We start from the raw sequence: 24532 nt of genomic DNA on the forward strand, positions 1-24532 counted from the left end.
AAATAATATTTAAATTATGTAATAATAATAATATCGTCATATTTTGTATATAATTATATTGTATTATTATTATTATAATTTTATATAATATTTGTATATAATAAATATGTAATATATAATATATGTATATTATGAAATATTATTATCATATTATTATAATGTATTTTTTATATTTTTTTATATTTGTAATATTTAAATCAATAACATATAACACGAAAAATCCAATTGCGATTTCTAAAGGTTCCCGAATATTAAATGTGGAGGATATCCAAAAAATCGGACAAATTATCAGAATGTACCACTATGTATTTCTTTTTCAGTTACTCATTATTGGTGTTTGTAAATATCCGGTTATTTAAGATAAACAGCTTCTATCTTGTGTTTCAGTTTCGTTTCGTCTAATTTCCAGGCTAAAAACTCTTCAGCAGTGTCGTGTTAATTTACTACATTTGAATGCGGCATTTCACACGTTTTTTTGTTGCAGAAAATAAATGTTGTTTATTACCTTAAAATATCTAGCATGCATGCAAAAAACAGAAATAATATAGTCTGTTCAAATGTGAATGTCTTACCCTTATGGAAGGATTCAATGGCGATCTTCAGGCAGAAACTGTATTTTGAGTTGCTGTTGGATAATCAGATGTTCAGTAGCTAAATAACAGGTCAAAGAAGACACATCAGTGTTAAAGTTAATGACCAAGTTTACGAAAGACAAGTGACAGAGTGACACTCAAACGACCAGATGTGTTCAGCAGCAGCAGCAGCAACACACTGGTTTATATTTAACATGTGCGTCAGTCACCTCCTGTGTAATAGACCTGTTGTGTTCACTGTTGCTGGTTGACCTGTAAACCCACATGAAATAGGAGGAGTTCAGTGAATTCCTATTCAACTATAGAGCAAATATATGGGGAATACATGAAGGCTATATGTTCACACTTTTCCCCATCTATTCAATCTATATAAAAATGACAATGACGTTTTTTTCCTCAATGTGAAAATCAGCAATAGAGCATCAGCGCCCTCACGTGGTCAAATGAAGACATCACATTACAGTAAAACGCCAGTCATGCAAACAAAAAGTGAGGATGAGACGGTTTAAGCTTCCGGATCAAGTCAAATACTTCAGACAATAATACTTTTATTTGGATTTATTTATTAATTTCTTCTCATTCTAAATTATTTACGAACATAAACTAAAGACACAAAACACCAGGTATACATAAACGGCAAGGACAAATACAATAGAAAGTTCTTAAAGCAATACAAACGTCAAGAATAATAGTGATATACACATATATATATATATACATATTCATAAATAGACATAGTTGTGACAGTTTGTGTTTGTGTTAATATACCATAATAAGCCTACACTGTGTGTTGATATGCATGCCCTTCGCCACCGTGCGGTAGGTGTCAGTCTTTCTACTGAAAAAGCGTCACGCACAGAGTCAGACCCGCTGACTATTTTGAACAGGGAACACGTGGCAGAGAGAGAGAGAGCGAGAGAGAGAGAGAGAGAGAGAGAGAGAGAGAGAGAGAGAGAGACGCACACACTCCTCCTTCAGTCCCTCCAGCCACGCACACACTGGCAGAGCTGCAGTCTGCATTGCATTGTACAGTAAAAACCTACAGCTGCCTGAGAATTCTAAACTAGTCTCTCAAAGTCTGGGATAGGACTGTGAAGAAGAAAGAGACAGAGAGAGAGAGCGAGCGAGAGAGAGAGAGAGAGAGAGACGACGAGAGATTTGTTCTAAATAATTTCCTCATCGTGTAGCCGGAGGACAGAGATGATGGAGACCAAAGTGTGGATTGCTCTTTGTGCGCTGCTGCTCGTTCACTGTGGATCCAGTGGTAGGTAGTGTTTTTATTTATTTTTATTTGCTTACTTCATCTCTTGACTTTCGGTTTCTGGATTAATTTGTACTAGAAATAGTCATAATGGTTTACTGTACCACACACACACACACACACACACACACACACACACACACACACACACACACACACCAATCTCACCTGCCTCCAGTCACCTGTGGCGTTTTTGGGGTGATATTTAAACAGACTTGTTAAAAGAGTGAACTGTTTCTTTCTTTCAACCCTCCTTGAGCTCAAGAGGCAGACAAACCTCCAGTTACTGTTTCTGTTTCATGGCCTGGTCGCTTTGTTTCAAATCACAGCTTGATTTACATTTAGTTTTCCTCTCTTATTTGTTTGAACAGCCTCACGCTTTAACTGTCACATCACCCCCCCCCCCCCCCCCCCATTCCTCTTTCTGCTTGCATTACATTTACACTCCTCTCACACATCCTGTATTTAACTCTTACCCACCTTCCGCTTTCTCCCTCCTACTTGTTTTTGCTAATCACTTTCTCTCTTCCTACCTCCTCTCCCCTCAGTTCCTCTCACATAAAACAAACAAAATGACACTATTGACATTTGAAAAAGAAGATTTGATTGAGCAGAGCTGTCCCATCTCCAGCTGAAAGCCGGATGAATAGAAACACAGCTGGGCTCCACTGGAAGACATTTATTGGCTGTAAACGAGCGGGGAAGTACATTGTGATAAATGACACCTCTATGTAGCACTCTGTCGTTGTACTGGCTCCATGCTAATTGGCTTGTCGTATTTTAGTACTTTGATTTTAAAGCAGTGCCCCCAGGCTTCATGGAGTGTGTGCGGAGCACATTTGCATAAACACACAGTACAGAGATGGAATCAACACCCAGGATGTTCGTCTGAAACCTCTAAAGTATCTTGTTCCTGTTGACAGCAACTTCCATCGTCAACTTCTGTCCAGAAAAATAAATCCTTCTGACCCTTTCCAGCTAAATAAACATGAAAAAGTAACAAATCTTTCTCTGTTCTTACATGTTGTACAGCCAAAGGCCTTTTTTAATTGAACTCATCCGGCCGTCTTTCTAACTGATCACTCACCTTTTTATATTCTTCCTAAAAAGTTATCGAACTAACCGCATATGTTCAGTATTGTATAAAAAACCTCATTTAACACAGTTGGTTTTTGGGATACTCGTGAATATTGTCACATGAGTGACTTGTAAAAGCAGTCTAGCTCTATAGAGAAATTAAAAAATATAGAGCCTGATTTAAAACTATTACCATGAAAGAAAGACCAGACTCACATAATGTTGTTATTTATTTATTCATCCTTTACTCATGCAGGGCGACCTTATCGTTTAGTAAAACCTTATTTACAATGACAGGTGGGCATACCTGTAAGTCAATAAATAAAACACACAACCAAATTTAATAAAATAAACTAAAATAAGGGAGAAATCCTAACGAGATGAATAACTTAAGGGTGGGGGCGGGGTTGTAATGATGTCTTGAGAGTCAAACACACACTCTAGGCTGATGGGATTTCACAGCAGCAGTCGGACGGGTTTCACACAGAAGGTTTTGCTGAGAGGCAGAAGTGAGCGGGAGCTACTTCCTCAGGTGCCTGCTGCATTGGCCTGGAACACAAGACCCTGTGACAGCCAGTGAGAGGAGTGTGCAACAGTGCCAATCAGTGCTTCTCTTTATACATCTACTCTGCACACACACACACACTCACACACACACACACACGCACACACACACACACACACACTCACACTCACTCACACACACACACACACACACACACACTCACACACACTCACAAGAGAGATACACATATATGGACAACATACTACTCCAGCGTTTGACCTGCACAGCTCTAATGGAGCTCAAGTGAGGGAACAAGGCCAGTATTCTACAGCCGCCATCTATTTATGTCTGTTTTTGTATCATTTAGAGTTCAAACCGGCCTCTCTCTCTCTCGCTCTCTCTCTCTTTCTCTCTCGCTCTCTCTCTCTCTCTCTCTCGCTCTCTCTCTCTCTTTCTCTCTTGCTCTCTCTCTCTCTCTCTCTCTCGCTCTCTCTCTCTCTCTCGCGCTCTCTCGCTCTCTCTCTCTCTCTCTCGCTCTCTCTCTCTCTCGCTCTCTCTCTCTCTCTCTCTCTCGCTGTGTGTGCGCTGATGAGCTGAGTGAGTGATCATGGAGGTAATGAAAGGCATCATGGCAGTGTGTTAGTGAGCGGTAATGACGTTACGTTACAGCAGTGCTCTGGTTTTCATCAACCAGGGGGGAAGCAGGTAGAGACAGAAAACAAGGACTTGGACAGGAAGGAGATAGGAGACCAAGAGAGCGAAGGTCTTCATTAGAATGACATCACGTCAAAGGCCAAAGCTTAGTTGCGCCTCACGGGGACCGCTGTAGATGTGATGGCGTTGTAAAAGTCAGAATCAGCCCTTATTCACTTTGTTTTGTGCTCTGAACTGATGATTTACAGTGTTGTGCCAGTTGGCTGTCGTCTCTGCGGTGTGTTCAAGTGCAACTGTCAGTCGGCCTTCGCACCACTATAGTTCTATAGTGGTGCGAAGATACATCTGAGGAGTCACGATATGATAGGAAACAAGAGTATTTTTGCTCCACAAATTATGTAAAAGAAAAGCAATTCATTTTGTGCTTAAGTGCAATTCTCAGAATCCGTTCAGGGGTTCCCAACCTGGGGGTCAAGTCCCCCTAAGAGGTCTGAAGGGCCTGATGTCGGGCCGATCCTAGTTTCCTGCACTGCTGGAAATAGTTGGCAGCTTTTCAGGTCGATTGCACGTGTTGAATTTGTGGTGATCGAGAGTTGTTTGAAAAATAGTTGGCAAAAGCTGCTTTGTTTCATATATTTATCATAACAATGGCTTTTATATCTGCAGTCCTCGGCCTTCTGGTTTCCCTGTTTGAATGACCGATACAGACTACTGCTGGTATGGAGAGTTATTTCCCTTCTTGCAGGCGCAGAGCGTACCTGCTAGTTAGCCGTTGTCTCTAAGTTTTCGCGGTGTGTTCAAGTGCAACTTTTTTGGCCCAAAACACAAGCGACTTGAGGCGACGTGACAGTTTGCCTTCGTCTGTTCTTTGATGGCGGTGTGGGTGTGTAAAGATACATCTGAGGAGTCATGACATGATTAGAAACTGTTTTCAATCATTTTTTAAAATGGAAAAACAACTTAAGAGGTGCTGCACTGCTTTGTTGGGGGGGGGGGAAAGTATGCATTGTCAGATAACTTTCCATGGATAAACGACACTGTATATGTGTATACATTTTTCTGTTTAATACTTGCTGTTTAGATGAAAAGTGGCCTGTGCTGACTGATATACTCAAATTGATTCAGATGGTTGTGTGTGTGTGTGTGTGTGCGCACGGTCTGTTGGCGCATGTTTTTCTCAGAATAACGCGCCAATAAGCCGTTAATGACTCTGAGGACATGAGACCAGAGACTGATGATTATCTAAATGTGACTCTCCTCATCAGACCCGCAAGGAAGTGTGGCCCCTGAGGCTCCAGCTGCTGCTGAGTCATCGAACGGCTCCGACCCAAATACGAATACAAGCGGCACCGGCAGTTTGAGTGGCAACACAACGACAGAGGGGGAAGCCATCTCTGTGACCCCCGAAACAAAGAACGGTAACTATGCAACAGCCTGTTTTCGAAATCTAGTGTTATTCACGAGAAGAAAACACAATGTGGTTTGGCAAACAAAGGTGATCTGGTGTTGCAGCAGGTTTGCCAGAAGAGAAGATCTGTCACACTTCAGATGTGAGGGCTCAGAGTTCAGGAGCTATATTTAAGTCCTTATCTCTGTTTTCCACGTCCAGAAGCACAGCCACAGAGCGAGTGACTGGGTTGATCTGCTGACCCAGTTTGACAATTAAAAAGAAAAAAAGATTTAAAAAAAAACTGGAGGACAGAGATCGAAAAGAACTTCTCCGATGCCGTAAGATGAAATTTAGAATGCGTGCAGTCTGTGAGGAGAGCTGGTGAGATGTGCTGAGAGAAGAGTTGGTTTGGTGTTGAGGAGAGAAGTGATTAAATGCTGTGTGACTTTTCACAAGGGGGTGAGAAAGGTAGAAGTGTAATACACCTCCCCCCCTCCTCCCCACATCTCCCTCGCTGCTCTCCTCTCACAGACACACTGTGCTGGTTCACACATTAAACTCCCGAACATATTCGCAGGCAAGACACTTTCTTTATGCACTTGAGTTTATCTTAACCACATAACAGTTCAGTACTCAACTTTAACGTTGAGATGTTTTCTGCCTCAACACAATACGATTGAGTTGAATTGATTTATATTTCGTGGAGCCCGCAGTGTTGAACATGTTTACTTTACTAACGGTAAGCAGGCTACAGCCACGCTAGCGGCTCTGTGGTGCGTTGAGCTAAACGCTAACGTTAGCATGCTACATAACATGCTCACTGACGGTGTCGCAATATACAGGTATAGACGACAACCGTGCTATTTTAAAAAATGTGTTATTGATATCATGTTGATAATACACATATGATAACACTGTGTTAATCATCCAGCACCTCTTAAATGGTTATAGACTTGCTCTCCACCTCATTAACCAAAACAAAGACAAAATGCACAATAAACGTCATAAATAAAGTTATGATGAATTTGACTCAAAGCGTTATTATTATCATCATTATTTAAAATTGTAGATGATATTGTTTACAAGAGTTCTTCAATAATCATGCAGTGAAAAAGATATTGTGACAGCCCACATCCACAATGCTAATCATCTTAGTTTAGCGTGTTAGCATGCTAACATTCGCTAATTAGCATGCAACACGGAGTACATCTGAGGTCAAGTTCACTGTGACCTCACGGCCGTCCCATTGTTGTGAACGTAATATCTCAGGAACTTCATGAAGGTATTTCTTCCAATGTGGCACAGACGGCCACTTGGACTTGGAATTTAGTGCTCAAAGGCCAAAGCCACTGTGACCTCAAATAACACGTTTCTGACCATAACTCAAGGAGTCATATGCTAATTATTACCATTTTAAACAAATGTCTTGGATAAAATCATTAAGGAATGAAAAAACATGGATGTAAACTGCAAGCTGACTGGCTGGTGGAGGTATACAACGATGAGGCGGTCGTAAATAATATGTTTTTTCTTTCTCTTTGTACAGTTACCAACATTGTCTCTCCCACGGATGCTGCCGTTCTGGAAAACAAGTCAACATCACAGCCTTCACTTCCTCTTTCCCCTACCTCTCACACCCCCACTACCCCCACTACCCCCAGCACCACCACCACCAGCATCACCTCCACCAGCATCACCTCCACCAGCATCACCTCCACCAGCATCACCACCACCGCCGGCCCCACACACACAACTCACACCACCACCACTGTAGATACACCGACCACCACGCCACAAACAGAAACAACACATCATGCTGCACTCCCTGACTCTGCTACACCATCAAACCAGTCCACTCACAACACAACACTATCACCCACTTCGGTCCCAACAACTGAGCCACCAAAACCCGAAACCACCATCATCACCGCCAGTTCAATATCCAGCACCAGCTCCTCTCAAGAGGGCCCCGGTTCTGAGGCGTCGACGCTCACACCTCCACAAAACACCTCACAGTCCGACGGACATCCCGAGGCCTCAAGCGAAGCCCACCCGACGCACGCCGTCAGCCCGCCGAGCAGCCCCTCCGCCCAGGCCAAGACCCATGCTGACCCCTCCCAGCTCAACGTCGGGGATGACCGTAAGTGCACGATGTCTTCTGTGTTGGTGTGTCAATTTAATCTGACACATATATCAACAGAGCCCGAGGTCAATTTGCTGAACGACAAAGGCGACGCTGTTTCTTTGTTTTCCAGCACAAGCCTCTGCACACACAGATCCCCCCCCCCCCCCACCCCCAGGCGTCTAAATGTTCTACAAGCACTGTCACCACCAAGCACTCCACAATTATGGCTCTGTTTGGGAAAGAGACAGAGGCGGTCATGGGACTCGAGGCCTCGAGAATTCTGTTTTCTTTCTCTTTCTGTCTCTCTCCCCCTCTGCGAACAATATATACTCCAGCTTGAGAGGACTTTGAGCACGGTGTTGTCACAAAGGAAGGAAAACTCTCCTCATATGAACCAGCCCACTTGGGTACAGTTGAAATATAAAGTTCTCTCTGCTTCTCCCACTCCGCGTGGTTTTATTAGGCCATGCTTGGCACCTCACCTCTTTCCGTTAGCCAGAGGAGCAGGGAGCGTTCACTGCTCTGTGGTTGTTGTTACTTTCAACCAGAGGATAAAAAAAAAGAAAAAAAAAACAGTTTACAAAACAGTCTTCCATGGAAACATCCACGCTGACACACACTGCACAGAAATACACACACACACAGAAAGACAGCAACATAGAAAGGTCAAGAGAGATGATGTGAGAGATTAAAAAGGCTCCAAATGAAGACGTACTGTACGGTATGCACACACAATATAAACTGCTTGTTTCTAAAACAAATCGAAAAGTTTTTGCCCTATAAATAAATCCACTCGCTGGACAGAGAGCTCAAGCATGGGAAAGCTTAACATCACCATCCTGTGTTTGACAATTCTGTCCTGAGCTACGTACACCAGGAACACTCAACATGTCGAGTCTATATTTAGCTCCACTCGCAGCTTTAAACAAGCGTGAAAGAAGCCGGAGTTCTACTGTTTTATTTACACCTCGTCGACTCAACTCCATCTTCCTTCGAGGAGGAACGTGCCCCGCTCAAGTATCTCCTGTGTGTTTTGGTTCCAGCAACGATGGTCCACGATTCTCCCACATTAGACCCGCTCCTGGCTGGCCTGGTGTCAGCCTTCATCATCACTGCGGTCATCGTCACTCTGCTCCTCTTCCTCAAACTGCGGCGGAGAGACAACCGACCAGAGTTCCGCCGGCTGCAGGACCTCCCGATGGTGAGCATGTTGAGCTTAATATGATGATGTCGTCTTGAGACTTATTGCACTTCTGTCCATCCGGGGAGAGGGATCCATCTTCCGTTGCTCTCCCGGAGGTTTCTTTCTTTTTTTCCCCGGTAAAGGTCAGAAAGCTTTACCACAAAATTGTCAAAAAATGTAGCGCTTTTGACCATATAAACTGTGTAAACATAAGCGCTGGTATAATATATTTACGAGTATAATTTTTCCATTTTTTTTTTGCTTGTGCAGGACGATATGATGGAGGACACACCCTTGTCCATGTACAGCTACTGATGGAGGAATGACTGAAAGATTTCGGCGCCCAAATACTCTCCTTGAATCCCGGCCTTAAATCTGCACCAAACAGAGAGAATTCTGGGTAGGTGTGAGCGAACTCATCTAGATTACCGTCACGTAGGAAAAGACACGATTGAAAGCTCCAATGGACAATGAAGACATCACGCATGTTGGGGTCGTTTTCAGCAAAAGTCTATTTTGGTGCCTGTAATTACAAATAAGCCCCACTCCTCTGTTGAATACTGTGTGCTTCGTATTTTTTCAGCACATCTTTTGGGCAGTGGGAGTTTGTATAATATATTTAGATTTCCCCAGCAGCGTCATCTGTTGCGTCCATCAGTAGGATGGTTCACCTCTGGACACAGACTCTCACCTGAGGGCACCGGTCAAATTATTCAGTGTTACAAAGTCTGACGGAAAACCAAAAAGTCTGACTGAGAAGATAGGTGAACATAACAAATGACCCGATTATAGTGTTAAAAAAAAAAAAGAGTTGCACTTTACTTTTTCAGTCGTGTGTGTGAGGAAAACATGCGTAGCAGTGAGTGTTTGCAGGTGTGTGAGTCTGTTAAAGGTGTGTGTATGTATTTTTGAAGGTGTGGCAGGGGATATTTAATTGTTTTCCTGTTTTTCTATTTTTTAAGTTTGTGTTTTGAAGGTCCTGCTGGCTTTTGGCCTGATTTTGATATGTGCAGTGTGTGTTTTTTTTGTTTCTTTCCTGGAGTCTCGTGTCCAGGAAAGAGTGCCTTACACCGTATAGGAACAGCTCTTTATTGCATACTGTATTTGTATTCAAACCAACTAACTTCATCCCCAGTCCTTTAACGCACACACGGGAGCAGGTAGCTGCTCCGACATGCCTGCGTTTGAACACTCAGGCCTGAGCGTGTTCACCGTGAGGCACACAGTGGCAGACTGAACCCGGCCGGTGGCCTTTCCACACAATGTTGGCAAATACTACTGACGATTGCATCACACAAAGACAACTTGTCATCTTAGTTGCTGCTTCAGCGTTCACCAGTTTAAAAAGAACATGTTCCATGCAACCCGACGGTATCTCATTGATTACAATAATGCGCAGCAGCTTCGGGAGTGAGACGCACACAGGACGACAGAACAAACACCCCGTCGTTAGAAATCAACCGGAGCTAATACTTGTTCACTATTTAATCTTTGTGCCATGAATGACTACAGACGGGTGACAAATTAAAGGAAAAATCCACATTAAATGTCTTAGTAAGGACGTTTGGCCACAATGGGTCTTAAAACAGCCTCGGTGCTCTTCTCCTAGATTATACAAGTCTCTGCTGGAGGAAAGGAAAGACGTTTCCTCACTTTTGTCACTCGTCTGTACGTCCAGTTCTAAGTTATATACTTGAGATTTCTAAAATTAAGTGTTGAAAATTGTCTCTAAGTGTCCTGAATGCACAACGAGGCTTTGCAGCCAGATGTGGATGATGGACTGTTGGTGTTTTATGATTAAAGGTATTTTGAAATCATCCTCTGCGTTTCAGGTCTCAATTATTGATTTATTTTATTTGAATAATGGAAAAAAATACACACAACAAATGCAACAATATGACATGACAGTATATCCTCACAAAGACAGAGAAAATAAACAATATAGACAATAGAAAACAAATAAATGAAATAATGAGACCAAAATGAAATTACGTTACATGTTATGTTGTGCTACTTTGTAGCAATTATTTTTCCAAAGGAATTTGACTTTGCAACATATTTATTTTTAGGAAATATGATTCAGATTAGTTCTGATGAATTTTGACCCAACACAATAGTTATATTTATTATCGAGGGACTGCCAACACAGTGTTTAAAGGTGCACATGTAAAACAAATGTTTAGCCAAATTTAGATATTGATCCACAAAACACATTACATCGTCCTCATTACACAATCTACATGACTGTTTCATGTTAAACATGTTGTTTTAAACAGCATAGACTTGTAGATCTAAATTATGAATAACAGTTTGTGATAAACTGCTGACCGCAGCACCAACAAACAAGCAGCCACAGAGAGTCGAGCTCCTCTTTCACTTTTATTGCTGAAGACAAAACGCTTTCTTACGGACCGGCACTGAAAGAGTCAGTGGCGCTGCGTCACAGCAGCACCACTGCACAATTAAAACGGCAGTAGAAGGGTCTGATTCATCGGCCGTTATGTGGCCACAACAACAAATGAATGAGCCTTTTCTTCATCAAATGTCTCCTCAAGCGCATTAACAGCCAGACAAGGAGCGCGTGTCAGAGGAGGTTTGTTTCGATGCTGTTACGTACCGCTCCGTGCCATTTACTCTCCTCTTTCTTTATTGCTTACTATTGACTAGGGAGACAATTTGTCTCATTAGATGAACTGTGCAGTGTCTTTCACCCCCTGAACACCTGACCAGCAGTTCCCTGCACTGTGGTCTGGGGTCCTCGATTGGGGGGGGGGGTCTGAACGCGTAAATATTTAACAGCTTGAAATGGCAGTGGAGGGGGGGGCCTTGCCGTAATGGCGATGGATTTATTTGGATTCCTCCTCGTCTTCACTTCGGCTGCATTACCAGGAATCACAAACTCATTCCCTCATCAGGTTTCTCCCAGGTTGAAGAGTGCATTGAGTCAGGAAGAGAAGTCCATTAAGCATCCATTACTCTGCTACACTGACGGGTGTAGCTTACGTACTACACACGATCATATTTATAGATTACTGCACATCAAGGGATCGCAGCTTGTGCAATTTCATGAGGTTACTTTTTTTAAATATATATATATATATATATATATATATATATATATATATATATATATATATATATATATATATATATGACAAATGGATCAATTAAAATATACGAACTGAAAAGGAATAATTCACCCACAAAATTACCATTTCTATGATTATTGTTTCTCTGAAATGATAAAACTCATCAAACCCGACAATCAGGAATGAACAGCATCACGTGACTGAATGAAATTATCATAAATGATGTAAACTGTTTTGTCTCTCAGCTCTCTCTAGATATCAAACAAAGGTAGAAAGGTTTAATATCCTGTCAACAATTTGATTTGGCTACAAAATACCAAGTTAAATGTTGTTAAAGTGTCAACTCATCAAGACTTTTCTCGTTTTTAAATTCTTCATTCACCGTGGAGGCACGAGAGAATAAAGTTTTCTTCAAAAACTCAAGGTAACACGGGGCGAGTACCATATGATACACAAATGGTAGTTTTGTGGGTGAACTATTCCTTTAAGGCAACACAAGCACACTGTGGACGTTATGGGCAGAGACGAAGGTCCTGCAGACCTAAACTGCACCAAAACCTCACCTAATCCCAACAATCTGTCATCATGAACGCCACTATTTTTAAACCGTGTGGTTTAGCGGGACCAATCCCAGGGCTTCTGTCCACTTCACTGTGGCAGGACCCATCATTCATCTTCAGTGACTGGAAACGTGGGTGCAGAGGGTGTGGCCAAACTGGAAGCCTTATATCCATTGGGTGGCGACTGATATTAAATATTTCGCGGCCGTCAGTCGAGTTTACACTGAGGGGGAAAAAAAAGCCGATTACAAAAAGTGCCACAAGGCGTTCCACCGTCATGAAACCAGATCCTGATTGAGGAGCTCCCACAAAGAGCGTTGCTTAAACAGCTGCCCGTCTCCTCACTTTGTTCCCAGCATCCAACCAGTCTGTGCACGCGGAGACGGTTACCGACGGTTCTTTGAAAGAGGATTTACGGCTATCGTGGTCCTCAGCCTCGAGCAGACACCACTTACCAGGCTGAGGGGCGAACAACGCCGACTCTTTTGGTGGTTTGTTTCAACACACTGTGGTGTCACATGGGAACAGACAGTTTAAAGAATAAATCGAGCAATTGAAAAAGACACCCGTTGGTCTGACACCGTGTGCTCTGTCTCAAGTCCCTGACGCTTCTGGGTTTCTCATTAATAACTGTTTAAAAATAGCAGTGGAGAGTTCCCCTCCATCACGGAAAGTTTCCCCAACGCCGTGTTTTGAATGAGTACCAGCATGTGTACTCACCTAAATAAGATATCCATATTAGTTGAAGTGTACGCTATACTTAGTATATTTTCACAGCTTTACTTGTCTTAAGAAAGCCGTTTCCAACAGGGATCTGAAGCTCTTCAAAGCAACAAGACTACTTTGACAAAAAGCACAGCGCAGGAGTTGCCTCATTAGTCGTGTTATTGTCTGACTTTTGTGATTTAAAGGGTTCGTTCAGATTCACCAAAGTCACACAATAACACAAACAAACTAACCGGCTGGTAGACGAGCAACTCCCGTGTTCTGTGAGGATAAACTGCTGTTTTCGTAGCTTTGAAGAGATCGATCGTAGCTGACGGCTTCAGTTCCCCGTTGGAAAGTTGATATTTATATTTATTAGGTTTCTAAAACAGTTCATTGCTTTGCTCCCGTGTTAAACTCCATCTACTGTAGATAATACACTGACTCTGGATAAGAACTTCATACAACCCCACTTCAAACTATCCCTTTAAGAAACAGTAATAACACGAAGCAGGGTGACTTAAATACTTGTTATTTGTAATGGTCTCTGTTGCCAAGCAGTGTGCTGTTTTCCGTCCTTTGTTTCCTTTCTCTTGAGTCCACAGAGGGAATAAGACATGTGGCTGTTTGTGTTATCCCGACTCTTTCTATTTTTAGAGTTTTGCTTTTCAGAATATGGCTGAAACTAAAAGTAACAACACATCTCAGGTAGCGTTCTGGAGAAGCTAGAAGAAATATACTCATGCTGGTGAATCCTTCCCAAGTCCAATTCCATTACAGTCACCTTATACAAAAAAAGGTCAGAGGTCATCAAGACTGAGGTCAGATCCTAAATCTGCGTTCACATCTTCGTCAAGGAGCTCATCATCGTCATCGTCATCCTCCAAATCTGATCCCGGACCAGCGAAGTCGCTCCGTCTGGACTGAACGCTCAGACGCACTCGAGGCTTCTGATGAGGAGCTGGCAGAGATGAAGAGCAGAGAAGGAGCAGTTACTGTGAGTGTGTGAGTGTGAGTGTGAGTGTGTGACTTACCATTACAGTCTTACACTGTTTCTTTAATTGTTTTTAAATCTCCTTTTCTTTTGCCTTATGTTTTGATGCTTTTAATGGTTTTATGTGAAGCACTTTTTATTACCTTGTTGTTGAAATGTGCTGTACAAATAAACTTGCCTTGCCTTGTGAGACTGAGTGCCTCTTGTGGGATTAGGCTGGAAAATATTGAAATGTCTTCCCGTGTGTGTGCGTGTGTGTGTGTGTGCGCGTGTGTGTAAACAATCGCCAAATGAGCCTGGCTTCATGGGTCCAAATCACTCTGGGAAACATTTAGAGCAGAGATTGTAATCTCTTCCGGGAACACCCTTCTCAAGGGTGAGCCGAGCACGCGCACGCACGCACGCGCACACGCACACACACACACACACACACACACACACACACACACACACACACACACACACACACACACACACACACACACACACACACACAACCAAATTGACTGGTTTCACAGAAAAAGTTGGAGAAGAAATAAGAGCTTTGAAAGAACACAGAGGGTTCACCAACATGCTCACAATGGTGCTGTACATTTATGACCCAGTTTCTTTTCATTCTAGTCTCTTTGTACTCTTCTTCTCTGCCGTCATCACAAAACGTGTGTAAACTTGTGATCTATTTTAAAGAATGTTCTTTTGGGAAACTTGCTTCTGCACTTTCTTGACGAGAAAATCAATACCGCTCTCATGCTGGTGTGTCCACTCAAAACGCTGGAGACACACCCCCTCTCCATTTATTTCACCCTAGAGTTCATCAAATAATTCATAACTGAATTATCAAATTGTAAATTAAACTTGGAAGCATTATGCAACATTGTGAAACTCTGGCGCTGCTGTTTACAGCAGCTGAACTCTGCCTCGAACCGACACCTCTGCTTCCTGCTGCTGCTTCCAGCCGAGCAGCAGCAGGAAGCAGAGGTTCTGTGGTTTACACATCTGACTGAACGCTACACATGCGAGACTTTGTGGTTATTTTGCACAAACAGTCACTCACTAACAAACGCACATATACACATTCATATACAGATATATATATTTATACATATGTATCTAGCGTGTCTATAGCTGCGGAGGCTCCAGAACAGATGTGGTTCAGAGAGGTATCAGACGAGCGAGCATATTTGCCACCATGTCAAACTATTCCTTCAACCAACTGTGTGCTGAACAGGCGAGCGCTGAGTCAGATCTACTGGGATGAATCAGAGTGAAGGCTGAGCCAGATGTGTGGGGGAGGGACGGGAGGGGGAACAACACGTCCCATCTTGCTGTAAACCGCCATCGTTCTGTGTCCATCTGTTGCCCTGCGTTACATTCTCGTGTGAACATGTAGGTGGACCGAAGGCTTATAAGAATGGCACGACGAGAATGTGTGACGTTTGTGTTGTGATGACTCAGCGCGCTGTGCTTTAGTACCTGGAGGTGTACGGGGCGACCGTGCTTAGGTGCATTTTAAAAAAAGAAGACATTCGTCCTCACCTTTATCATCCAGCCATGACAGATCATCCGAGCTGACCTCAGCTAGGCTCGGGGTCGGACTGAAGTCTTCTGAATCAGAGTCCGCCTCTTCAGCCCGGACCCCTCTACTGCAGCTGGCAGGGAGCGGGAGCGGTGACACCCCTGAATCACACAGAAGGATACGGTTCATGGGAGACACTCAAATATCGGTATTCACGCACTGATCACATTTGAGATCATTCAGCCTTCATAACATGTGTTCTTTCAGACTAGTGGAAAGCAAACATCCAAAATACACATTTCGGTGTTTATTTTTCTACTTTGTCTGTTTACGTCAGTAGATTTCTCCTAAATTCACCAAAGGTTACCCTAAGATAACGTCTCATTTGCATATTCAAACATGACATTTCAGGAAACTTGTATTAGAAAAAAGAATTGTCTTAATGTTGGTAATGAACTGGGGAAGTTTCATTGTGATATCTATTAGTTCGTTTTTTTTTTACCATATTCACGTTCAAAACGTCCGTAATCTTCCAAAACATCTCTTTAAAGGCCGTTTTCTCGTAATACATTGTTTCTCAGACTTTGAGCCAGAAATCTCCACTGCAGTAGTTCTTACATACACCAAACTCTACAGTTTCATTCCTCTCCATATTCAGAAGGTGTTTACTGAGGGGTTTGTTCATAGATCATTAACAGTCATATATACAACATTCTATTCTTAAAAACATGGAGAAAACGATTTCTTTTATGGCTTTTGACAGAAATTTTTGATACAAAGAGATATAAAAAATGTCCTCTGTAAAAGCCTTTGACACCTGGCTTTTAATTCTGGAAATGTATGAACATATTTGATGAGATAATGTCTGATTTGCATATTTAAATATACACGTAAAAAAAAACTTTTTACCCTATTCCCCTGTGGTGTCTCCCCTTAAATAGTTTATCATGCTGTGTGTGTGTGTGTGTGTGTGAGTGTGTGAGGTCCAGAGAAGGAGAAAGACCTGCCTGATGTGTGCGCTGACAGCAAAGGTGATGGCTGACGCTCTTTGAGAATGAGTCTCCTCACCTCCTCTTTCAGATCTGACACAGTAGTTCTGTTGTAAAGACATAATTAAAAAAGAATAACAGTAAGTTAATTCACAGAAAGACAAACACACACACACACACAGCTGCATGCATGCACGCTCACACATGTACCTGATCAGGCGGACCTCCTGCTGTGTGTGAGAATACTGAGAGAGGGTCTTTGACAGATCAGTGCTGTGAGTTCTGTAGCTGTCTGTCAGCTCCTCCAGTGTCTGAACAAAGCACACAAAGCGAAAGGAGCTCAAAGAATACAAACCACACGCGTGGAGGAATAAAACACAAGCTGCTAATATAATGTGAATGTGTGTGTGTGTGCGTGTACCTTGCAGCTGTGTTCGTACCGTCTCCTGGTCTCTCTGGCCTCTGACTGCTGGAGGAAGGCGTCCTCCCCCTGTCTCCCTGTCAAGAGGGAAAAGGAAGAAAGAGTTGTGAACAAGACTGTGCTCGTCTTTCCTTTGGAGGCCAGCAGCTGGGATTAGAACACGTGCAGTCCTGCAGAATCGATGCAAGGGCACGGTTACTGTGTGCGCGTGTGTGTGTGTGTGTGTACGTGACTCACTTAGTTGCGTCTTCAGTTGGTCCACCTCTCTGCGCAGGTGCTCCAGCTCCTCTCGGCGGAGCTTTGAAGTGAAACTGTGAAGAAAAGAAGACGAGGTGATAAAGCTGTCTGATTGTTTCTTCTTTTTTTCTGTTTTCAGACCTGACATTAAAATGTCATCTTACTTGCAGTGAATTGAAAACATTGTCAAAAACAATCTTGAGCTGGACCCGTCATCAGCTCCCCCCCCCCCCCACCACCACTACTAATGCACCTTTCCTCCGGGTTGCCTGGCGACGTGGCTCTGGTGATGTGTCCCCGCAGACTGCTCAGCTCACGTCCGACCTCTCTCCTCCACTGATCCATCTTCCTCTCGGCTCCTGGACTCGGCCCCCTCCTGGATTCTCTCTCCTTCTCCCTCAGCTCCTCACGCAGCCGGTGAACCTCCTCTGGAGGAGAATGAATGAATTTTATTGTGAAAAGTGAGTTGCAGTAGTCAATGCGTGAAGCGATAAATGTGTGTATGATCATCTCTAATTCAGGTGTTGATACTACAGATCTCAGTTTACTGATATTTCTTAGATGGAAGAAACATGACCTGGACAGCTGCTTAACACGGGGGTCAAACGACATGGATCGATCAAAGAAAATCCCAAGATTGCGCAGGTTGCAATGGGCAGCAGAGGAGAGTGGACTAATAATCTGCCTGATCATGGGGACAAACTCCTCTGGAGTTATAACTAGGACCTCAGTCTTAGAGTCGTTGAGTTGCAGGCAGTTTTCTGAAGAGAGGTTACTGCAAGGAAGGGAGCTTAGCTTCCTTGAGGACACATCCACATCTTTTATAAATGTCGTTAATTATGAATGAATGCTCCGTTGATGAGTGTACTTTGCTCGTTTCCCAGACAGTACCAGGGTGGGCCGTGAGGAGAGAAGGCAGAGGAGACGTGTACTTTAGCCCCGTGGTGAGGCATCATTTGTACCCAGTCTGTGGTTCTCTGGTTCCTCCCTTCTCTCCAGCAGGTCCAGCAGTACAGCCTGAGGAGGAGACACGTCTGTCGGGCAGGCAGCTCTCCTCCTCCCGCCCGAGCTTCCGACTGCAGTTCGACGGCGGCAGCAAAGCCGGAGCCGGGTCTGTCCGCTGTGGACCGGTGTTTTCTACGTATATTCCACAAACCTCACAGTAGTCCTCTTGATGGAGGCCTATTCTGTTGTTTACTGATCAAGCCAATTAATTACACACAGTGTGTGTAAAGCATTTCAACTACAAAACAGGCCATCCTGTTTAAATAAGATACAGAGGAACAAAAGTTAAACAGCTAAAACAAGAGGCTGATTAGTTAAAGTTAATCTTGACAAACTAGCGGGAGTAAAAAAGATTTAAAAAATCATCCAACTGAAAAACCCAGCCCAGCGTTGCCAACTCTGCGCCAATAAAAGCAGCTCACGGCGCTCGCTCCAAACGTCCCGAACTCTAGCGAGAGATCTGGATGTAAAGAGGTTTCAACTAAAATATCCTAAATGTTTTTTAAGATTACCGACCGTGTCTTTAAAGTCATCGAGGGAATGAAGACATTTCCTTTCGTTCCATCGGGGACACACGCTGCTCTAACTGGTAATATGTTCAACACTAGAGACCAACAGAGAGCTATCATGGTCTTACTTTCTGATGTTTTTTTAGAAGCCTTGCTGAAGTGTGTTGAGTTCGGTGGAGGTGAGGAGACACACCTGGATGATCCAAAAATAAAGAGGCGCAGGTTTCAAGAGGAGTTTTTGAAATCAAATCATAAACTCATTCTGTGTTGGATGAAATTGAATTTGACTACAAACTCGTTTATCTGACTCAACTGTTGGATTGAATAGCACAATATATTTTGGAAGCGACAGACTTGCGTGTCAATAGCGTGACGATCATGAATTTGTGCTGAAACGCTGCATTATTTTGAATGTGTGACCTGATAACTTGGATTGCTGTGTTTGTGACCCGGTATGATCTCAGGTAGTCCTGGTGCAGCAGGTTACCTTGTAGCGTCCGGATGTGACACTGTTGAGACTGTCTCTCTCTCTCCCCGTCATGGAGCATCTGGCTGAGTGACTCAATCGCCTTGAAAACACATCAGGAACAACAAAACTAATGGAATCACACATTACACGCTATTTGACTTCTTTGCGGTCGCCATTTGATCTCTCGCGCCGCCGCCCCCGGCTCGGTTGAACAAACATTCACACACCTGGCTCTGTATCTGGAGCTGTGACTGGATGGCGGCCAGGTCGGCCCACTGAACGGGAGGGCTGAGAGGTGAGGAGGGCTGTCGGAGGAGGAGGAGTGGGGCTCGCGGAGGAAGAGCAGGAGGACCCAGATCTGAATCAGGAATCCTCTCCCTCACTGGAAACAAATCTGGGGGGGGAGAGGCCCGTTCAACCACAATTAAATGAGTTCAAACGACTTCCCCTCCCGTCGTTATCTGCACTTTACTGTGAGGGTGGAAGTTACACACTCACACGCGAAAAAAGGTAATTTCCACTTTTTAATGATGACTCACAAACCGACACGAAAGGTCACCCACCTTCTCCTCTGGAGAATTTCCCCGGTGAGGTCAGTCTCTCCTGTGGACACAGTAAAAACACTTTCACACTGTAAGGAGTTTCCCAAACTCACTCTCACTACGCATCTTTAATCTACACAAATAAATGACCCTGTTAAAGGTTTAGTGGGGCGTTACTGCCATCTACAGATAGCTCCAGTCATGACAGTTCACAACTGACCACAAGAGCACAGTGAAGGCTCTCCTGTTGTTTACTCCTTTATGCACAGTAAGACCACACCCACACACACACACACACACTTTATTTCTGTTACTTCCAGCATGACGAATAAATAAGAGGAAGGCCATTTGAATCTACTCACCCTCATCTTTGCAACGCTGCCATCTGCTACTGACAGGATAGAGCTCAGCTGGTTGTCCCAGTTCATGTCGGAGTTGAACTAGAAAAGCAACATTCACTGCCATTAGTCTGTTGATTTTTTAATCCTGGCAAAAAAACGTCACGCAAGACAGTGTTGTGTGGCGTTACACCATCAACCACCAGCGTGGGCTGGCGATGCAGTAACTCTAGACGTGTTTTAGGGGCTGGTCGGTGAGGTAACAATCTACTAGAGATCTCTGACACTTTGTGGAGGTTTTAAATTACAGCACGTCTGGATATTTGCATGTTTGTAGTGGAGCAGCTACTCGGGTAAATGTAGCCGAGGTGCCAGGATGTGCAGGCTTTCTGATAATGTGATGAGCCTCTTTAATCGATCTCCGGGACGACGCTGAAGTAGGTGCAGTGGTTCATGATCTGGAGCTGGTCAGTGGCAGTGAAATCTCCCTTTTAAGCATTTTCACAAATACAATAAAAGGTTTCACAAATCTGAAAGTGTGTTTTAAAGAGTTACTGGCTCCTCTCGGATGATCACATCCAAGTTTCACAAAACTAGTTGTAGTGGTTTCTGATCTGGATCTGGTCCAATGTGGTCTAGATGTGAAAAGAACTGGATGAGTTCTCCTTTTCTTTTTCATTTTCACAAATAGCATGAAGAAGAAAGCGAGAACTTCGGCGTCGTTTCTGCAGACCAGTGTGTAGTTGATAATAGTAGTTGATAATAATAATAATACGTTAGTTAGTTCATTTAATATTATTATATTTCATTGTATATATTGTGCATTTGATATTTTTACTGTTATTTTATTTACCTGTACCATAATTGCTGCTTCAGCGGGATTAATAAAGTAAGTCTATCTGTCTGCCTACGTGTGTGTATGTCTGCCTGTCTGTCTGTCTGTGTGTGTATCTGTGTCTGTCTGTCTCTGTGTGTCTGTGTGTGTGTGTGTGTGTGTGTGTGTGTGTGTGTGTGTGTGTGTGTGTGTGTGTGTGTGTGTGTGTGTGTGTGTGTGTGTGTCTGTCTCTGTCTGTCTGTCAGACTTAAACTGGAAGAGATGCTTGAACCTCCCTGCTCAAGGACACGTCGGTAGAGTGGATGCTGGTTACATCGCAAAACACACACACGAAACACGTCAAGATAACGTAAAGCGGGAGTAGCAACCGTTAAATAGCTAACGTTGTCGTAAGCTAATTTCAGTTAGCAGCAGCAGCTTTACGGTTACTTTCCTTACAGCGTTCATAACGTTACGTCGCTGTCTCGGTTGTCAAAGTAACGCTAATTATTGACCGTTTCCTCGACACTGAATGGTACCTTCTATTGATATAACGTTATAACATACAACCTGTCGCTGAAAACATAGGAAATATTTCTTTAAAATGTTTTATGTTAGCTGGCTAATCAGGCTACTCACAGAAAATCTTGCGACTCCACTTTTAAATCCAGGAGCCCATAACAGCAGCGACGTGATTGCGTGTGACGTTGCCGCGAGGGTTCTTCTGGGTATTGTAGTAGGAAATGACTACAGTCTTTACTCATCACCAAATAAATGAAGTGCGTCAGCAGAATTTCTCCAAAACACTTTGTATTGTATATTTTATTGCAATCATTCGTTTTGTTGGAAGAAATTGTTGCAAAAAAAAGTCAAGAGTCTAGATTTATTTCTGCCAATGATTAGCTAAAGAACACCATATCCCACAATCCAAAGCTGTGAGTTGACATGGAAAAGATGGCGGCTTCCACTGGCAATGTGGAAGGTATTACAGGACTGTTAAAAGACCATTTATCAAAAGTTGGATTTGAAATCTATTCTCTGAAGGTATTGTGGCACTAATTTATTCCCAATGTGTAGCCTCGAAAGCAGGAACGGCTTAAAAGTGTGAAAAATATAATTCAATACATGCACCGACCTTCACGGTACATCACTAGCCTACATACACAGCGTGTACACTTTACTAGGAACACCTGTATAATCTGATGCAATTCAATGCAACAGCTTCACCATAAATTCAACCTTGATGAAGTCTATACTGTTCAGTTTTTGTTGGTGTTGTCGGGACTGTGTACATTTAATAACTTGTTTATTCTTGAGGTTGTAGATTGAGGGGGGCATAATAATAGAAACACCTCACAATATAATACAGTCCAGTACAACACCACCACAATTACACCTCTACGCCCCTGCAAACTCTAAATGAAAGGCATTATAAAAGCATACTTGTTGAACTAGATTGTTCAGGTGTACCTAATAAAGTGGCTCTACTGTTTGTTACTGCCGCTCGGTCCCACAGGTTGGCTGGTATAACTCTATGCTGCCTCCCTCCCTGCGCCTGGCTCACGGTGATGACAGCCTGGCCGTGGTGGTGCTCAGCACTCCCGCCATGTTTGAACAAGCCTTCCTGCCCTTCGTGGAGGAGAGGGGCTGCCAGGGGCTGTCCGACCCCATAGACCAGTGCGTCAAACGCTGCGTCTCCTCGGCTGTCGCCCAGGTAAGTGGTGCAGTAGCAGGCTTGCATTTTGTTTCCATCCTTATTCACAATTTCTCCACAAGAATGCACTTTAAAAAATTCACAACAATAAGACATTAAGTATTTATTATCATGATCAGGTTAGATGTGGCCTTTCCTCTCCCTGCCCTGCAGTGTTTCCCAGGACAGGAGGTGGATGTGAGGTACGACTACGAGATGCTGCCCAGCAGGAAGCCAAAGTTTTTGGCGCAGACTGCGGCTCACGTGTCCGGAGCAGCTTTCTACTACCAGCAGTCTGACGTCAGAGACCAACCCTGGGCTGAAAAAGTAACGCCGTTTGGTTTCTGTTTAATCAACTTAAGTTTTGTAGTGCAGTGTGTTTTCCATTCTCGTCTCCTCACCTCTGTTTTGTGCATCTGCCACCTGCAGAAGTTGTTTGGAGTGTGTGTGCACCCGAGGTTCGGGGGCTGGTTTGCCATCAGGGCCCTGTTGGTGTTCGGGGGTGTGACGGTGGGCTCTGAGATGCAGCAGCCTGTTCCTCCGGACTGCGTGCCCTCCAGAGAGGGCAGGATACAGCTGCTGGAGGCTTTCAACTTTCACTGGCAGGTACAGAACCTCAGCACCGTCAGCCACAATAACCGGGACACACACACACACACAGTTAAATGGACACCAGGGGACAGCAAATGTGCCAAAGACCTCCAGATTGATGGCCTTTCGGTAAGATACCCCCCATCTTAACCTTAATCCTGTTTTTAAATCCTTACATGGTCATAAAACAAAAATGACTCTGTAGCTCACATCAAGAAAGCGGTACAAATTTTAAAAATAACTCACCAAAGACGGTGCTGGTGGAGGAATGACATGTTTTGATGGGTTTTTAATCCTACAATCGAATACTTATGATAAATCAAAGCTGATCGGGGACATGTTGTGCGTCGTCAGGACTGGAGCTACAGGGACGTCGTGCCTCCGGTCCAGATCTACTCTCAGAAACAGAAGGACTATTTTTCCACTCCTCCTGCTCAGCGGTTCGCTCTGCTCAAGACTTGGGGCTTCCTGCCGAGAGACAGCGATCAACCCGACACGACGCCGGACACTCGGAGCCAGGCGGCCGGACACGGCTGAAGCAGCTGCACAAACCTCCACTGCTGAGCTTCGGTGGAAGCTTTTTTTTAAGGTACAAGGGAAACTTTTCAGGGACTTGCATATGATGACTTCCATCATATTGATACACTACGTGTCTTCACGCTGCTGAGTAAAGACAGCTCCTCAAATGTATGTACGTGTGCTTTAAACATTACCGCTGCTGCTGCAAACCTTGTGAGTGTGTTAAAACCAATGACTGAGAACGCAGCTTGTGTCCTTGTTGCTTGTGTCACACTGTAACACTCCAACGTCTGACGTTTAAGCAGCAGCAGCGGTGACTTTTACTTTGGACTTTTTTACTCTTAATTGTATCATTTGACACAATATCAACACGAGGTTTCGTATAGAAATGCATCACCACCAGACTGCCTTTCATTTGTATCTGTATGTGCTGGTACTTGATCATGAAGAGAACAGACACTTGTTTTGTTTTTGTTTTTTTACTCATTTCTAGAATATCTATATTTGATTTTAGTGTGAAGCCATGAAAATGAACAATAACTGCAAATAATAAAGAAATTACATTACCTCAAATCTCTCTGTGCTAACGTTACGGTTTCCCCTGGTATTTGGCCTCTGCCACTGAGCCTTTGACCTTTGGTTGAGAATTCTAAACTCAGGTCCGTCATATTGTCTAATGTTACAGCGAGCGTCTCCGAAAAAAGGATAAAACTGTTGCTGAACAACAGTCAGGCCAGAGCTTCTGTTTTATTA

General features: G+C 43.6%; 3 protein-coding genes across 3 annotated transcripts; 2 read left to right on the plus strand and 1 right to left on the minus strand.

Annotated features, from left to right (window-relative positions):
* Positions 1–1589: 1589 nt before the first annotated feature.
* On the plus strand, positions 1590–10599 carry LOC306776141 (uncharacterized protein). Its single transcript, XM_079266744.1, has 5 exons — positions 1590–1857; positions 5356–5508; positions 7027–7620; positions 8649–8806; positions 9059–10599. The coding sequence occupies exons 1-5, from the start codon at positions 1794–1796 to the stop codon at positions 9101–9103; spliced, it is 1014 nt and encodes a 337-aa protein (XP_079122870.1). The 5' UTR covers positions 1590–1793; the 3' UTR covers positions 9104–10599.
* Positions 10600–15915: 5316 nt separating this feature from the next.
* On the minus strand, positions 15916–21619 carry LOC306776566 (uncharacterized protein; the record flags this gene model as incomplete). Its single annotated transcript, XM_079267278.1, has 11 exons — positions 21616–21619; positions 20187–20264; positions 19846–19885; positions 19510–19676; positions 19301–19382; positions 17553–17727; positions 17300–17373; positions 17063–17139; positions 16852–16952; positions 16660–16748; positions 15916–15920 (listed from the first exon to the last, which is right to left on the minus strand). Exons 2-11 carry the CDS (start codon positions 20250–20252, stop codon positions 15916–15918), a joined length of 876 nt encoding a protein of 291 aa, XP_079123404.1. The 5' UTR covers positions 20253–20264; positions 21616–21619.
* A 309-nt stretch (positions 21620–21928) lies between these two features.
* Positions 21929–24308, plus strand: mmachc (metabolism of cobalamin associated C). The gene is made up of 5 exons (XM_079267852.1): positions 21929–22020; positions 22493–22690; positions 22844–22996; positions 23099–23275; positions 23615–24308. The coding sequence occupies exons 1-5, from the start codon at positions 21931–21933 to the stop codon at positions 23795–23797; spliced, it is 801 nt and encodes a 266-aa protein (XP_079123978.1). The 5' UTR covers positions 21929–21930; the 3' UTR covers positions 23798–24308.
* Positions 24309–24532: the final 224 nt, after the last annotated feature.

Source organism: Melanostigma gelatinosum, assembly GCF_949748355.1.
Source record: "Melanostigma gelatinosum genome assembly, chromosome: 4".
Classification (NCBI taxonomy): Eukaryota; Metazoa; Chordata; class Actinopteri; order Perciformes; family Zoarcidae; genus Melanostigma; species Melanostigma gelatinosum.

Excerpts from the sequence above, each read along its gene's own strand:
- LOC306776141 (XM_079266744.1), top strand. The coding sequence starts at position 1,794 with ATGATGGAGACCAAAGTGTGGATTGCTCTTTGTGCGCTGCTGCTCGTT. Across the intron at positions 7,621-8,648 it reads GCTCAACGTCGGGGATGACC|CAACGATGGTCCACGATTCT; the intron begins GTAAGTGCACGA and ends TTTTGGTTCCAG. Across the intron at positions 8,807-9,058 it reads GGCTGCAGGACCTCCCGATG|GACGATATGATGGAGGACAC; the intron begins GTGAGCATGTTG and ends TTGCTTGTGCAG.
- mmachc (XM_079267852.1), top strand. The coding sequence starts at position 21,931 with ATGGCGGCTTCCACTGGCAATGTGGAAGGTATTACAGGACTGTTAAAA. Across the intron at positions 22,021-22,492 it reads TTGAAATCTATTCTCTGAAG|GTTGGCTGGTATAACTCTAT; the intron begins GTATTGTGGCAC and ends TCGGTCCCACAG. Across the intron at positions 23,276-23,614 it reads CTTTCAACTTTCACTGGCAG|GACTGGAGCTACAGGGACGT; the intron begins GTACAGAACCTC and ends GTGCGTCGTCAG.